Raw genomic sequence first — 14,951 nt, forward strand, 5'->3', positions numbered from 1 at the left:
TTCCATTAAAAACGTAAAGCACTATTTGAACTGATTGGTCAAATGTTGGTAAGTGTTGGTTAACGTGACATACCAACTTTCTGAATGGCAAATTTCCCTTAAAAATATCAATACCTTTTATATGCTTGCACAGATCACATCAAAACAACTTCAACATTATCAAGCATCCTCTAAAGGACATTCTACACCTCAAAGTCTGGCTTTTGTCAAATCCATTTTGTCCCTTTGACTTTCTAATGCGGTAACTTATAGAGCTCAATAGATTAGAGGTAGAACAGATTGTTCTAAAACAAGATGGAAATCCATACATGAACCCTACTGAATATATAACAGCTTAATATTAGTGATGTTCATTTTAATCATGACATGTATGTACTGTCCATGTGTGTGGTGCTGAATGTGCACATTTCCACCATGTGCCAGTGCATGGTAATTTTGCTCAATTGTTTGGACTTTCGGATGAAATAATATAAAAGATTCATTAGGTTTTGAGTCAATGAACAAATAGTTTGGGAAAATGTATATGCAAACTAAAGGGGATTCTGAGGGCAGCACAGTTGCTTAGTGGGTAGCACTGAGTTTGCTGTGAGGTGAATTTAAAATAAATTAATTACAGTTCTCACAATTTAGCAATACAGTTGCCTTCAGTCATTACTAAGGGTTGTAGTCTGTCCGTTAGAGGATGCTTGATGATGTTAAAGTTGTTTTAGAATTATCCCTTGCACCATTTTATAGTTATTAAACTTTAGAATTGTTTTAAAAAAAGTTTTAAACTAAAGTAATAGTGAAATTTGAATAACCCTGAGCTGTAGTTTTACCCTTGGGGTAAATATAAGGATCAGTCTGTCCCTCCTTTCAACAACTACTGAACTGTATATTGTGTCATGATCCAAGTCAGCACTACACAATGCTTCTAGACATTGAAGATTTGAACCAAATATTGTGTACTGTAGAGATGTCGCATGTCCTTTAGGTTCCCCAGAAGGTTTTCCAGCTTGTTTTAGAGTAATTGGTTCAACCATTTAGAAAGTATTAAACTCTTATTAGTACATCCTTACAAAACTCTGTGGTGCATAGTAGACATTGCAATTTCCAAACTAAAGTGTGAAGTGTATAACCAGTAGAGGGTCCTTAAAATTGTTCAATTTGTTTTGAAGAACTGTGTCCAACCATTAAAAAGGGATTGAAATTTTGGGGTGACTGGTGCAAAATAAAAGTTCTAGTAAGTAACCTATGCTCTGAAGGAAACATTAATAATTTGTTATTTCTTTATAATAATTCAAAGTGTACTGACCATTCTCTTGAAATTTTTTCTTAACAGACACAGTTGACAAAAGGTGTACTGTGTCCTTTAAATAAATGTTTTAAATATTAGTTTTAGTAGCTATTAGTACCAATTAACCTGTACAACAATGGAGAAGCTACTCACTTTTTATTTATTAAAATCAAAAATCAATAAAGGTTTATATTTTTAAAGCAGACCAATATGTCTGAGGTATTCAACCTTCAACATCCACAAATTCAATATTCAACATCCACTCAACTAGTAATACAATGGCTGAAATAATCGAAAAGTGCATTAAGGTTGCATGAAAAACATGTTTTAATATAAAGAGTATGTTACAAGAATAGAAATGTACCGATTGTCAGTGTAGGAAAGGCATACAATAAAGAAATATGTAGCTGATTGTCATACGTGCCAGTTAATATATTTGACAAACACTGATCGTATTACATCCACTATTAGAAATCTATTGACAAAAGAAGTCTGAATGTGTGAATATGAAACCAACTTTACCGCAGTCTTGAACTTTATGGTCAAAGGACATAAGAGAATGCTTAGAAAGTATGACATAAAAAAAGCACTGGGCGTGTTTGTTGAAAAAGGTAATTTTCCCTTCTAAGTAACTTCATAATTCTGTTACCGGTAATAGCATTTTACTGTAGCAAAGTTGCACGGTTCAGGTTAAATGTAGCCTTTCATTTTATCTTTGCCATTATAAGTTATTGTGAGCACCCCACCACAATCTGTTATAAAGAAAGCGAAGTAATAAACTTTAATTGCATCCGCATAGATTAAATCGAATCTACATTAGCTTTAAGGATACATACAATTAAAACATAGCAGCAAGACAGTAGTTTGTTTCTGCAAAAGTTTAGTTTTCTAATAATTGTTTACTGTATATACAGTATAATGACTAACGTGAATTTTATCCAAAGTTTAAATAAAAATATCTAATAATTAAAAATGTATATAAAATGGAATACTTGTGTATGTGAAGTGGCCTCTGAACAGGGAAATCGAACTACTCCTATAAAAACTACACCTCAACCACAAACTGTGACTCGTGCATTAGGTGAAAATACAACCACGTTAAAATACTACACTGCCTGGCCAAAAAAAGTTGCCGTTTGGATTTAAATAAGCAGATACTTAAGAGCCTATGACTGGATCAGTATTGCAGTGATTAATGTGTTTCAGCTGGTAACAATTCTTTTAACCCTAACTGATGCAGTGCATAGCTTCTCATTTCTTAAACAATCATGTCGGAAGACATATCTCACAGCTATGTTTAATAGTGTAAGTAAGAGCATTTCCACACTCACAATGTGATGAGAACTTACAGGATTGGCACTAAACAGCTGTGTGGCCATAAGAAAGCCACTTGTTATTGAGGCTAGATTTACCCTATTCCAAAGTGATGGGCGCATCAGGCGAAGAAGGGAAGCGCATGAAGCGATGCACCAGAACCACTCTTCCCAATTTGAGTCAATGAATCTTGGCATTGTTGTTCTGGAATATGCCCGTGCCGTCAGGGAATAAAAAATAAATTGATGGAATAGCCTGGTCATTCAGTACATTCAGGTAGTCAGCTGACTTCATTTTATTGCCACATAATGTTGCTGAGCCTAGACCTGACCAATTGAAGCAACCCCAGATCGTAACACTGCCTCCAGAGGCTTGTACAGTGGGCACTAAGAGTGGTTCTGTGAGCATGTGGAATAATTTTCACAAATGAATTGGCCAGCACAGAGTCCTGACCTTAACCCCATTGAAAGTCTTTGGGATGTGCTGGAGAAGACTTTACGGAGTGGTTCGACTCTCCTGTTGTCAATACAAGATATCGGCCAAAAATTCATCCAACTCTGGACGGAAATAAATGTTGTGATGTTGCAACAATGCCAAGACTAATGCAAGCCGTAATCAAAGCTAAAGGCGGTCCAATGAAATATTAGAGTATGCAACTTTTCTTTTGGCCAAGCAGTGTATTTTATGTCATAATGGTGCTATAATGGAATATTGAAAATCAGATTGCTCATTGCAGTACTGTAGGCTAATTATAGCTGGTTTTATATATTTCCACATGCATCAAGCAGTTGTTCTCTGATAGAGTTAAGCTCCACTAAGCCTTCTTGCAGGTTCTTGGCCAGGCTTTTAACTTCAGCAGTCACCTCCTTCTTACAGCCCTTCTTCACCTCCTTTGAGTCTTTAGTGAAGTACTTGTCCATTCCTTTATGCAGGCTGGCCAACTTGGCCATCGTATTGTTTGTTATTTCTTCAGCTCGTTCTACTGGGTCACTTACGAAGCTAATGGTTTGGAGGGCCCTTCGTACTTCCCAGTCAGCAATAAAGTAGTTGTTCCGTCGTAGCAACGGGTGGCTACGTAGGCGGCGAAGACCTTCAGTGATAAACTGCAAACAGTGTTGCATCTCGACCAACTGGGCCTCATAGTCTTGAATGATTATTTCAATCTTCTTACGGTCCTGGGTGAGGATAGAGGTAAAACAAGAGGCAGTTCATCATTTAAACAGTAATTTAAACATGTCAAATGAAACATTTTGTACAAAATCTATACTGACAGGTTTTTTTTTTTTTTTACTGCAAGTTGTTTAGACAATTGCTTCAAAGGCTTGAAGTATATACATTATTGGGTAACACTTTTTCATATTTATAATGCATTGTAAAGGCATAATAAAGCATTAATAAATCTTATAAACAAATTATGTTATAACTTTTATTATAACACTGTTATAATACATTATAACACTTACCTATTCATTGTTAAACTAAGATAAAAGACAACAAATTGGATGTTTGTCATTTTATAATGCATTATACTCTAAGGTATAACTATTAATAGGTAAGTATTTTAATGTATTATAACTGTGGTTACAATTATTTGAGAAGTTATAATATATAAGGTGTATTATGATATTTATAATGCCTTTACAATGCATTATACTATAAATATGGGCTTCATAGAAAGTGTTGTTGTTGGTTGTGGCACTCCTTGGCTGCCAGGTTTTTAGACAGTTGCTTCAAAGGCTTGAAGTAGATTGGATTACACTTTCTAAGAAGTCCATATTTATAATGCATTGTAAATGCATTATAAAGCATTCATAATGTCTTAAATACACCTTATATGTTATAACTTCTCACAAATAATTATAACCACAGTTGTAATATGTTATATTACTTACATATTGATAGTTAAAATAAGATAAAAGATAACATTTAATGTTGTTTATGTTATAATGCATTATACTCTAAGGTACACCTATGAATAGGCAAGTATTCTAATGTATTATAACTGTGGTTACAATGATTTATGAGGGGTTATATCATATAAGGCATATTATGAGACATTACAAATGCTCTATAATGCATTTATAAAGCCTCTACAATGCATTATAAAAACTGGCTTCATAGAAAGTGTTACCCATTATTGCTTCTAACTTTTGACCACTGGTTGGTGCTGGCTTGAAACTTTGCACACACTGTACCTTAAGGGCATGGTGGCAATGATAATTAGTTTCGTTTCAATATGCACAAGGGTTGCCAAGACACAGCCTCACTCACTTTTTTTTTTTTTTTTTTTTTTTTTTTTGGCATCTGGTTTGTCAACCTGTTTCAGTCTAATGTTTTTAAAATCAAAAATCCAATTACTCATGTTTGTGAGGCTTGGTTTACCATGAAAATGTCATAATTACACAATAGGTATCTACGCACTTTCAATGCTTGGTCCATAATAATTAATGGAAACAAGGCCTTTAATGCATACATGCATGTTGTTGAATTTATCCGAAATGGTGGCTGAAGCTGCTGTGATGCCGCCCGCTGTGGCCACACCCAATCCAATGGCCGAGATAACAAGGGAAGCACCAAAAGTGACAGGAACTAGTGCCAGGCCAGCGATGGCTGCAGCTCCACCCACAGCTGTGGTGGTGCCTCCGGTGATGTTTGCTATTTTAGCACGATGGTGGAAGTTACTGAGGTCTTCAGCGATGGCATATAAGATCAGCACATGCTGGTAGAGAAGTTCAGCTCGTTCCATGAAGAGCTTCAGGTACACGCGGAGGCCACGATGGACCTTATCTGCAATAGCTTTGAATGATCTTACAGAAGAGAAATGAGAGGAAAAAGCTATAGAAAACAGAAAACACTGTTTGACAATTTGAAGCTATGTTAAACTCTGTGGAATACTTAGGAGCAGAATTTGAGCAATAAGAAGACCCAGACCAACACCAGACACCTTAAGACCCAGACCAAGACCTGTTTGTTCAAGAATTGGGCTGTCCATTTTTAAGCCAATGTCATGTTCATGCGTTACTCCTGTTGCTATTTCGCCATGCACCACGTGACAAGGATTTGGAGAAAAGTCGGAGGGCTTCGGTATGTCTGTCACGTCTCCTCCATTCTGAATCAAACAGCGGATGGGGCTACATGGTGCAATGTTTCAGAAATAGAAACCAAGCGATTGACAGAATGTTCCATCGCTCGTCATGGTAAGTTAGGACAAGAAGTCTGATTAACATGGAAAAGATGCGTTATCGAGTCAAGTCTGGTTAGGACATGGTGTTACTTTCAAACCATGACACTTCGTACAGTGGCCATGGAATTCTTATGAATGCTCTAAAATGAAGATATAATTGGTTGAGATAATTATCACCTTTAGAATGTAAGAAATAGACTGCAGTCTTGTCTGAGACCATAAAGGCACGGTCAAATTTACCTTTGCACTACAAAATTATGCATGAATATGTTGCGTAACTGAGTGTGAAACACAGCCCCAACAGTGCCAAACCAAGCAACTACCTCTTGGTCAACGCCACAAATTTGTATGCCAAAGTTCACCAAACATGAACCCCACACAAAATATGTGTAGAGAAATATCGACACCGGAAGTCCATCAGGCAAAATTTCCTGATTACGCAGATTCCCATTGAGATGACTGTATTTCGCACACGGAATTTCAACTTGCAAAGGTAAATGTGACCACGCCTCAAGCCAAGACCCAGACCCAGACCCAGAGAATGTGTATGTGGACCTGGAGGTCTCAAGACCAAGACCACATGATGAAGACAACAACTCTGTTTAGGTGGGTAACTACTTTTGAACAGAAGGCTTGTTTCACACCAAATGCTACAGCATTAAAAACTGCATAAGCAATGCATTAAATTTGCAGATACAGTTCAGGAGCTTCAGTAAATGTTCAAAAAGCTGAGGCTGTAGTGAGCCCTTCTGCTGTGTACCTCAGCAGAAATCGAGATTCATCAGACCAGGCTATGTTTTTCCAGTCTTTAACTGTCGAGTTTTGGTGAGCCTGTGCCCACTGCAGCCTCAATTTTCTATTCTTAGCTGACAGAAGTGGAACCCGACATGGTTATCTGAGTTACCGTAGCCTTTCTGTCAGCTTGAACCAGTCTGGCCATTCTCCAGACTCTAGAGACTGTTGTACGTGAAAATCCCAGGAGATCAGCAGTTACAGAAATACTCAAACCAGCCCATCTGGCACCAACAATCATGCCACGGTTTATAAAGATCAAATTTTTTACCCATTCTGATGGTGAACATTAACAGAAGCTCTTGACCCGTATTTGCATGATTTTATGCATTGCACTGCTGCCACACGATTGGCTGATTAGATAATCACATGAATAAGTAGGTGTACAGGTGTTCCTAATAAAGTGGTCGGTGAGTGAATAATATAGTAACCCAGAAATAACTTTATTTTCTCTATTAAGCAGCAGCTTTGTCACACAGCAAAAGCACAGCCAGTGTGTAAGCTCGTCACAAACCTGCAGCTGTAGTTACATTGCAGTTTCACGTATGCAATGCTTTGGAGTTCGGTGGACAGAACAATGGACAGAACCAACTAAAAACCTTTAATGAAGTCTTACATGGTCTCATCCTCTTTAAAGCTGATATTCTCATCAGAAGGCAATTCATCCCAAACTGAAAAGGGAAAATATATGTTAAAACACTCAGATATCACGTGCACTGTGTAAATTGGTCAATTGTAATTTTGTAATTGTAATTTGATGCTAAACTCACACTCAACTGTGTTCCACCACTCCATGAGGCTGTCAGTGTCCTGTAAATAAAAGACTCATTAACGAAATCTTGCCGACAGCTAGTTTAATAAATTAATGGAATAGTTCACACACACAAAAAAAATTCTATCATCATTTACTCATTTACTGATGCTGTTTTAATTTAAGTTTGAATGTGCGCAAGAATGATGACAGAATTGTCATTTTGGGGGGAACTATTCCTTTATTGTCTTGAATTTTATATGGCTTCATTAATGGAATTCTGGCCAAAGTAAAGATGCCCAGGTAGTTTGTAATGTAAACATGAATAACTGGTTTTTAGTAAGACCGACCCCTTCATCTTCCCCGTCTTCCAGCCTCTGATCCTCCTCTTGCTCTTTTGCTCTTCTCATGTCCATCTGAGCAGACATCCATTCAGCCTTCGAGGGAAGGAGCGATAAGATATGGAAAGAAAGAAAATAATAACATTTCAAATAATCTATTTGGTTAATTAACAGAAATGTTATCACACTTTGTGTCAGCTTCAAGATCTATGGACAGCCTTGTCGATTGATAATAACCAATTTCAGTATATATATATATATATATATATATATATATATATATATATATATATATAAACTCATATCGGCCGACCACTTGTCAACAATTCAATCACTTGTACTGACAAACATAATTTCCATAAATTCTTATTACACCGTAACTGTATTATTTTAACCTACTTTGAAAAACTACAGCATAACTGCTTTTAAAATGTCCTCGAGGTGAAGCCTAGTCAACTTTACGCTGGTAAAACTGGTTCTAGCATGTGTCAGAGGGACAAAAGTCATCTCAAACTTAAACATACTTGTAATGCCTTTCAAGCAGAGAGCATGATGGGATTCATATAAGCATTAAAGGGTGAGGCTGGAAAAAACAGGAATCTTCCTGTAACAACTGCCAACTGCCCACATGAAGAGCCACATGCCTTCAGAGTGTTTTGTTTTTGCTGCTTGAAATGTGACCTAAATAATAACACTCTATACAGTACGGTTGAATTATTTTGTTATACATGTGTACAGTATATATATATATATATATATATATATATATATATATATATATATATATATATATACAGGGGTGTACAGGTTCTCAGTAAAAAAACAAACCATATGGTTCGCCACCCATGGTTCAGTAAGCATTGGGAACGCAGTTCACCTCAAGTTTATTGAGGCATTTGGAGCACAAGGTTTTGGAGCACTAGAGGCGCTACAACAACTATGAGTTTTATTAACTTTCACACAAATCACGACTTCAGTGGCTTCTATTACTCACACACTGCTATGTTATGAGGTAGAAAAACTTTTACTATTTGAAAAATTACACATTTTAACCCAGATTTTAACACACATTTACACACTTATTCCAATGTGATTAGTTTCCATGGTAGAAAGAGTGTTGGACTTTGCACTCGGAAGATCAACGTTCGAGCCCAACCAATGTCGGTTTTGTTCACCTCTCATTTGCTTTTAGAACACTATTGGTTAGGTTTAGGTTAAAGTTTTACTTTAGGATGGTACGTTTTACTCATCAATCTAATATTCACCTTAAAATCCTCATGTGATTACGACACAAATTTACTTTCTTTTGGCACCCCCAGGGGCCACTTCGCATTGGTTAGCTAAAATGCTCTTGCTTGATAATAAAAGAGGATCTAATGTTTGAGATCCCCCTTAAGACGTTTAGTGGTTTATCCCCAATATAATTTTTAAGCACTAAATGCGCTTCCATTTGTACAGCGAGGCGCGACTCGCGCATCCTCGCGCTGGACGTGTCAAAAACCGTGCTTGACTGGATTGTGCAGAGCACTAAATAGTCTGGCTCAGACCACAAAACCTATATTAAACCAAGAATTTTCAACTTTGAAGCACTGTGGAGAATGTCAAACATTTCATAAGGCCAGACAGCTCCGACATTCTAAATAGCGCTGGCGAGGAAAAGACGAGAAAAACATAACGTGTGCCATTACTGTAGCATCACCAACTTAGTATCAGGTCTGATTTGACTGAAATGTTATATATTCATATTAAAACTTTAAAAGGGGAAGGAAAAGTCTACTTGATTTTATTATAAAGGCAGTTTTAAATGTGGATTTTACATTTTCAGGCTATTGTTTGTTCCAAAAAATAATACAGTTCATTTTATAGAAACCACAGTTACACTGACCCAATCAATAATGAGCCAAAAATATAGTCATTCTTACAAATGAAAAAGTAAAATCAATGGCTTTAGTCTTAGGCAAAAGTCTGGGCCTCTTTGAATTTTGGACCAAGCTTTCAGTTTTTCACCTGTAAAACACCTGTTCTATTCTAATGCTCTTGTAGGAGAAAAGATATGGTTTTGTTTGCCTTAAGATATTCCAAGAGATTACTTTAAATCAAAATCAACATTAAAAACAAAACAATCCAACATTTCCATTAGAAACACAGTCCTAACGTACTAAAATTACATGATCAAACATTTTAATATGTATATGTTCATTTATTGTACAGTTATTTCGAATACGTTATTTAATGAACATTTCAAACTCAAATGTGTTTTTTAATGTCTCTTATTGAATGTTCAATCCTGTTTATTTTCATGTTTATTAATAATGATAACTTTTAATAAAAAAAATAATCTTGTAAGGGTTGCGATAAAATAGGGGTCCTAGTGTGCAAAGTTGTCAGGGGGCCCAAAAATCCAAATGGCGCCCCCCACAGGACATTTCACTGGGAAACTGCAGCAAACCGTGTAATGAAGCATGGAATTCCGTTTTGCAAAAATGTTGCCACCGTCACTAAGCATTCATGAGATCAGGCTGGGTAATTAATATACAAATACCTTAGCAGCCTCAGACAGGTAAAAGTCTCCAGATGTAGCACCTGGAGGCAAAAGGTCTTTAGGAAAGTCCATTACATCTTTATTCTGAGAAGAGCAGGAGCACAGATATGCACAAGATGAGGTCATAGGGAATGAGGTGACTGTAGAGTATAAAATGATATACAAACACATAAAAAAATTACCTTGGACCACTTGCCATGCTTGCTCATTTTATTGGATTTCTGAGGCTTATTGTCCTGGGGAAAGCAACATCAGCTTTAAAAACACATTTGTGTGAACAATGAGAGAAGCATAAAAATTCAAAGATAAAGATACCAGAGTGTATTCCTCCCAGCCAGCATCCTCTGAAAACTCATGGTCGCCTGCCTTGAAAAGATCTGCACCCTTTTGAGGGACCTCATCCTCATCCTCAGTGCTCTAGACGTTTTAGACAGATGACATCAACCAACCTTTTCTTTAGAATCTTACATTTAACAGCATTTAATTAGTGGGGTATACAGAGTTCAGAGGACAGACAATATATCACCTTTGAGTCTTGCTGGGGCATTGGTGGCACTTGAAAAATTGAAGTTTTCTTTAGCTGCAAAATGAAGAAAATGATGTCAATGAAAAGATAATACACTGATAATAAATGGTAATAAAATGGTGATAAATGGTAATAATGACACTGAAAATCTCAAGAAAAAGACAGGGTTGTTCACCGCTGAAGCATCATGGTCTCTGGTTGCCAGCTGTTTGACTTCAGCAACTTCATTACTCTAAAACACATGCACCAGCGATGTTTGTAAATGTTCAGTTGCTGAATTATGTACAAAGTAAACTTTAATGCTCTTTATTAATAATTTCATTTTTATTATTACATGATTCTCTGGAATACTTAATTGTGATAGGTCAGTGGTTGCATTCTGTGGTCAAATATTTTTGTATAACAACACTATAAGTGACATTGTCCCTGGCAAGTGATTTCCTATATAGTAAAATCAATATTTCATGTCCATTTATTTATTTGATGGATAGCAATATAATAATTGGTCACTGCAATAAGCACAATAAGACTGGCTGAGTGTACATTATCCCTTACATATATGGTCTGAATAGATTTATAATGCTGTAAACTGTAACAATGCATTGAATCTTCTCAGTTTTTGTTTTGAAGGGTTACCTTTGATTTTCTTCGATGCAAGCTGGGAAATTTAAATTTAATTGGCTTCTTCTGTGCAAACAGGCGAGAAATAAAATCAAAGCTTTTGATTAAGAAATGCATTAAGATCACAAGAGCATTTTAAAGGAAGAACTTACTGGTCGACAGTCTTGCATCTCTTGATGTTTTTCATTGCCGTCTAAACATGTGATGACATCTGTTCCTTTATTAAAGTCTTTCTCATGTTTGGCTGCCTAAATATAAAAAAAAGATGACAATTATTATACACACTGCCATCCAAGAGGCATTTTATAGAAAAGAGGGCCTTTTCCATTTTCGAAAGGTGATTTTTAGACATTTAGTCATTTAGTAGATGCTTTTATGAAATTTTTTTAATTTAAGTAAATTTCTGTAACACTCTATCTGACAAAGAATGTCTTAAAGCTGAAGTGTGTCTTCTGCACCACCGAATGGATTGGCAAAATAAAAGGTTTGTTTTGAACGGATTCGCAGTTGGTCTGCTGCTGATCATTGAACAAACAGATAGTCCAGCCCCCAATTCAGGGCATTGGTTGAGTCAATGTTATTGTGTTGGTATGGAAGGGTCATTAAAACTTGCTTTAGGGAATGGACTATATAATAGGAAGCAGACGGTGCCGGAGAAGGACCTCAGAATTAAATTGCACCTGACCCAGCCAATTAGCAAATTGTGCGCGTGATTTTGCCAAACCCACTTGCGCCTAGACTTAGCACATGCTCGCATGAAAATACCAAAACATAATGTACATGCCCATTGACTTTACGCTTATGACTTATGGCATAACGCTAGTGCTCTTAAAATAGGGCCTACAGTATTTACAGCTTTCCATAAAATTAACCTACATGATGTGATGGGAGGAATGTTTCAAAGCAATTTGATGGCTGTTGTGTCCTCTTTTCATTATCATTCAAGAGTGAACAATATGACTTTTCTATAAATAGCAGCAAAACAAGTGGAACTTTTTTTTTATGTCACAGGAGGAATATTTTATTCTTGACTAATCTTGTAGGGCATATTTTAAAAAACAATAAAATATGAACGTTAAATAAGAGCAAAACTTGACAACTTTTGAACTTGGTTCCTCTGAAAGATCAAATGATGTCCCTTGCTCTTCATTATGTCATTAAAAATGACTAGTTCACTAATATTCTGAGGTAAATAAGTAACAGAGGGGAATTAAAATTTACACATAAAATAATTATCAGGTTTTAATAAATATGAATGTTTTTATATAAATGTTAATGTTTTAAATATATATATTAGGGCTGTTGATTTAACTCGTTAATTAATTACGATTAATTATATAAAAATACAGTGTGTTTTTTTGCAAGTTGTAATCAGCAGGGGGCAGTAAGCGCAACTCCAATTGAAAATGCAGTGTGTATGTTGAAGTGTCTTTAGAAAAGCACTTATAGTAAGCTTACCTCAGACAGATTGACTAATTCAGTTGTAAAATGTATTGCTGTGAACTGTAGGCCAGTGATAGGTTTATGTTCAATAATATGGAAATAAACAATATATTGCCTTTTAAAGCCACTTTTTGTATTGTTTTATCAATGCTGTACTTGTCTGCCACAATAATGTAATGCATTTTAGTTATTAAAATGCATTACATTATTATAGAATTATTATATATTATTTTTATTTGGGGGGCCTTTCTGGGCAAATATTGTTATATGCAATTAATTGCAATTAATTCTAATACTTAATCGGCATAAAATGTCATTAATTCTATTAAATATTTGTATAGATTGTGAACACTAATATTATATATATATATATATATATATATATATATATATATATATATATATATATATATATATATATATATATATATATATACACCGATCAGCCACAACATTAAAACCACCTGCCTAACATTGTGTAGGTCCCCCTCGTGCCGTCAAAACAGCGCCAACCCGCGTCTCAGAATAGCATTCTGAGGCGAAATTCTTCTCACCACAATTGTACAGAGCGGTTGTCTTAGTTACCATAGAATTTGTCAGTTCGAACCAGTCTGGCCATTCTCTGTTGACCTCTCTCATCAACAAGGCATTTTAGTCCACAGAACTGCCACTCACTGGATGTTTTTTGTTTTTGACACCAGAGTAAAGACTGTTGTGTGTGAAAATCCCAGGAAATCAGCAGTTACAGAAATACTCAAACCAGCCCATCTGGCACCAACAATCATCCATGCGATTATCTAATCAGCCAATCGTGTGGCAGCAGTGCATAAAATCAGTCAGATATGGGTCAGGAGCTTCTGTAAATGTTTACATCAACCATCAGAATGGGGAAAAATGTGATCTCAGTGATTTGGACCGTGGCATGATTGTTGGTGCCAGACGGGCTGGTTTGAGTATTTCTGTAACTGCTGATCTCCTGGGATTTTCACGCACAACAGTCTCTAGAATTTACTCAGAATGGTAAAACAAAAACAAAACACATCCAGTGAGTGGCAGTTCTGTGGATGGAAACACCTTGTTGATGAGAGAGGTCAACAGAGAATGGCCAGACTAGTTTGAACTGACAAAGTCTACAGTAACTCAGATAACCGCTCTGTACAATTGTGGTGAGAAGAATATCATCTCAGAATAACGGTGCTGTTTTGGTGGCATGAGGGGGACCTACACAATATTAGGCAGGTGGTTATAATCTTGTGGCTGAACGGTATATATATATATATATATATATATATATATATATATATATATATATATATATATATATATATATATACAGTTGTGCTCAAAAGTTTGATTACCCTGATTGATTGATTTTGAAAATATGACTGATCATGCAAAAAAAAAAAAAAAAAACCTGTCTTTTATTTAAGGATAGTGATCATATGATTCACATAGTTGGTTGGCTCCTTTTTAAATCATAATGATAACAGAAATCACCCAAATGGCCCTGATCAAAAGTTTACATACCCTTGAATGTTTGGCCTTGTTACAGACACACAAGGTGACACACACAGGTTTAAATGGCAATTAAAGGTTAATTTCCCACACCTGTGTCTTTTTAAATTGCAATTAGTGCCTGTGCATAAATAATCAATGAGTTTGTTAGCCCTCCCGTGGATGCACTGAGCAAGCTAGATACTGAGCCATGGGGAGCAGAAAAGAACTGTCAAAAGACCTGCGTAACAAGGTAATGGAACTTTATAAAGATGGAAAATGATATAAAAAGATATCCAAAGCCTTGAAAACGCCAGTCAGTCCTGTTCAATCACTTATTAAGAAGTGGAAAATTCAGGGATCTCTTGATACCAAGCCAAGGTCAGGTAGACCAAGAAAGATTTCAACCACAACTGCCAGAAGAATTGTTCAGGATACAAAGAAAAACCCACAGGTAACCTGAGGAGAAATACAGGCTGCTCTGGGAAACAGACGGTGTGGTTGTTTCAAGGAGCACAATACGATGATACTTGAACAAAAATGAACTGCATGGTCGAGTTGCCAGAAAGAAGCCTTTACTGCGCCAATGCCACAAAAAAGCCCGGTTACAATATGCCCAGCAACACTTTGACATGCCTCACAGCTTCTGGCACACTGTAATTTGGAG

The 14,951-nt window shown here is 36.2% G+C and overlaps 1 protein-coding gene across 4 annotated transcripts in view; it reads right to left on the bottom strand.

Annotated features, from left to right (window-relative positions):
• Nucleotides 1–1,441: 1,441 nt before the first annotated feature.
• LOC127452739 (uncharacterized) overlaps nt 1,442–14,951 on the bottom strand; it is a 36,421-nt gene continuing 22,911 nt past the window's right edge. For 3 of the 4 annotated variants that reach the window (XM_051718433.1, XM_051718423.1, XM_051718403.1), the window contains 12 exons: nt 11,500–11,595; nt 11,363–11,413; nt 10,902–10,958; nt 10,727–10,780; nt 10,516–10,617; nt 10,383–10,436; nt 10,201–10,284; nt 7,668–7,754; nt 7,337–7,376; nt 7,183–7,237; nt 5,064–5,397; nt 1,442–3,765 (listed from right to left, as the gene is read on the bottom strand). In XM_051718433.1, coding sequence (XP_051574393.1) covers nt 3,352–3,765; nt 5,064–5,397; nt 7,183–7,237; nt 7,337–7,376; nt 7,668–7,754; nt 10,201–10,284; nt 10,383–10,436; nt 10,516–10,617; nt 10,727–10,780; nt 10,902–10,958; nt 11,363–11,413; nt 11,500–11,595 — 1,428 coding nt within the window. In that variant the 3' untranslated portion in view covers nt 1,442–3,351. The remainder of the gene's footprint in view (nt 3,766–5,063; nt 5,398–7,182; nt 7,238–7,336; nt 7,377–7,667; nt 7,755–10,200; nt 10,285–10,382; nt 10,437–10,515; nt 10,618–10,726; nt 10,781–10,901; nt 10,959–11,362; nt 11,414–11,499; nt 11,596–14,951) is intronic. The other variant, XM_051718412.1, reaches the window with a different exon arrangement.

The sequence above is a fragment of the Myxocyprinus asiaticus genome, chromosome 2, assembly GCF_019703515.2.
Source record: "Myxocyprinus asiaticus isolate MX2 ecotype Aquarium Trade chromosome 2, UBuf_Myxa_2, whole genome shotgun sequence".
Lineage (NCBI taxonomy): Eukaryota > Metazoa > Chordata > Actinopteri > Cypriniformes > Catostomidae > Myxocyprinus > Myxocyprinus asiaticus.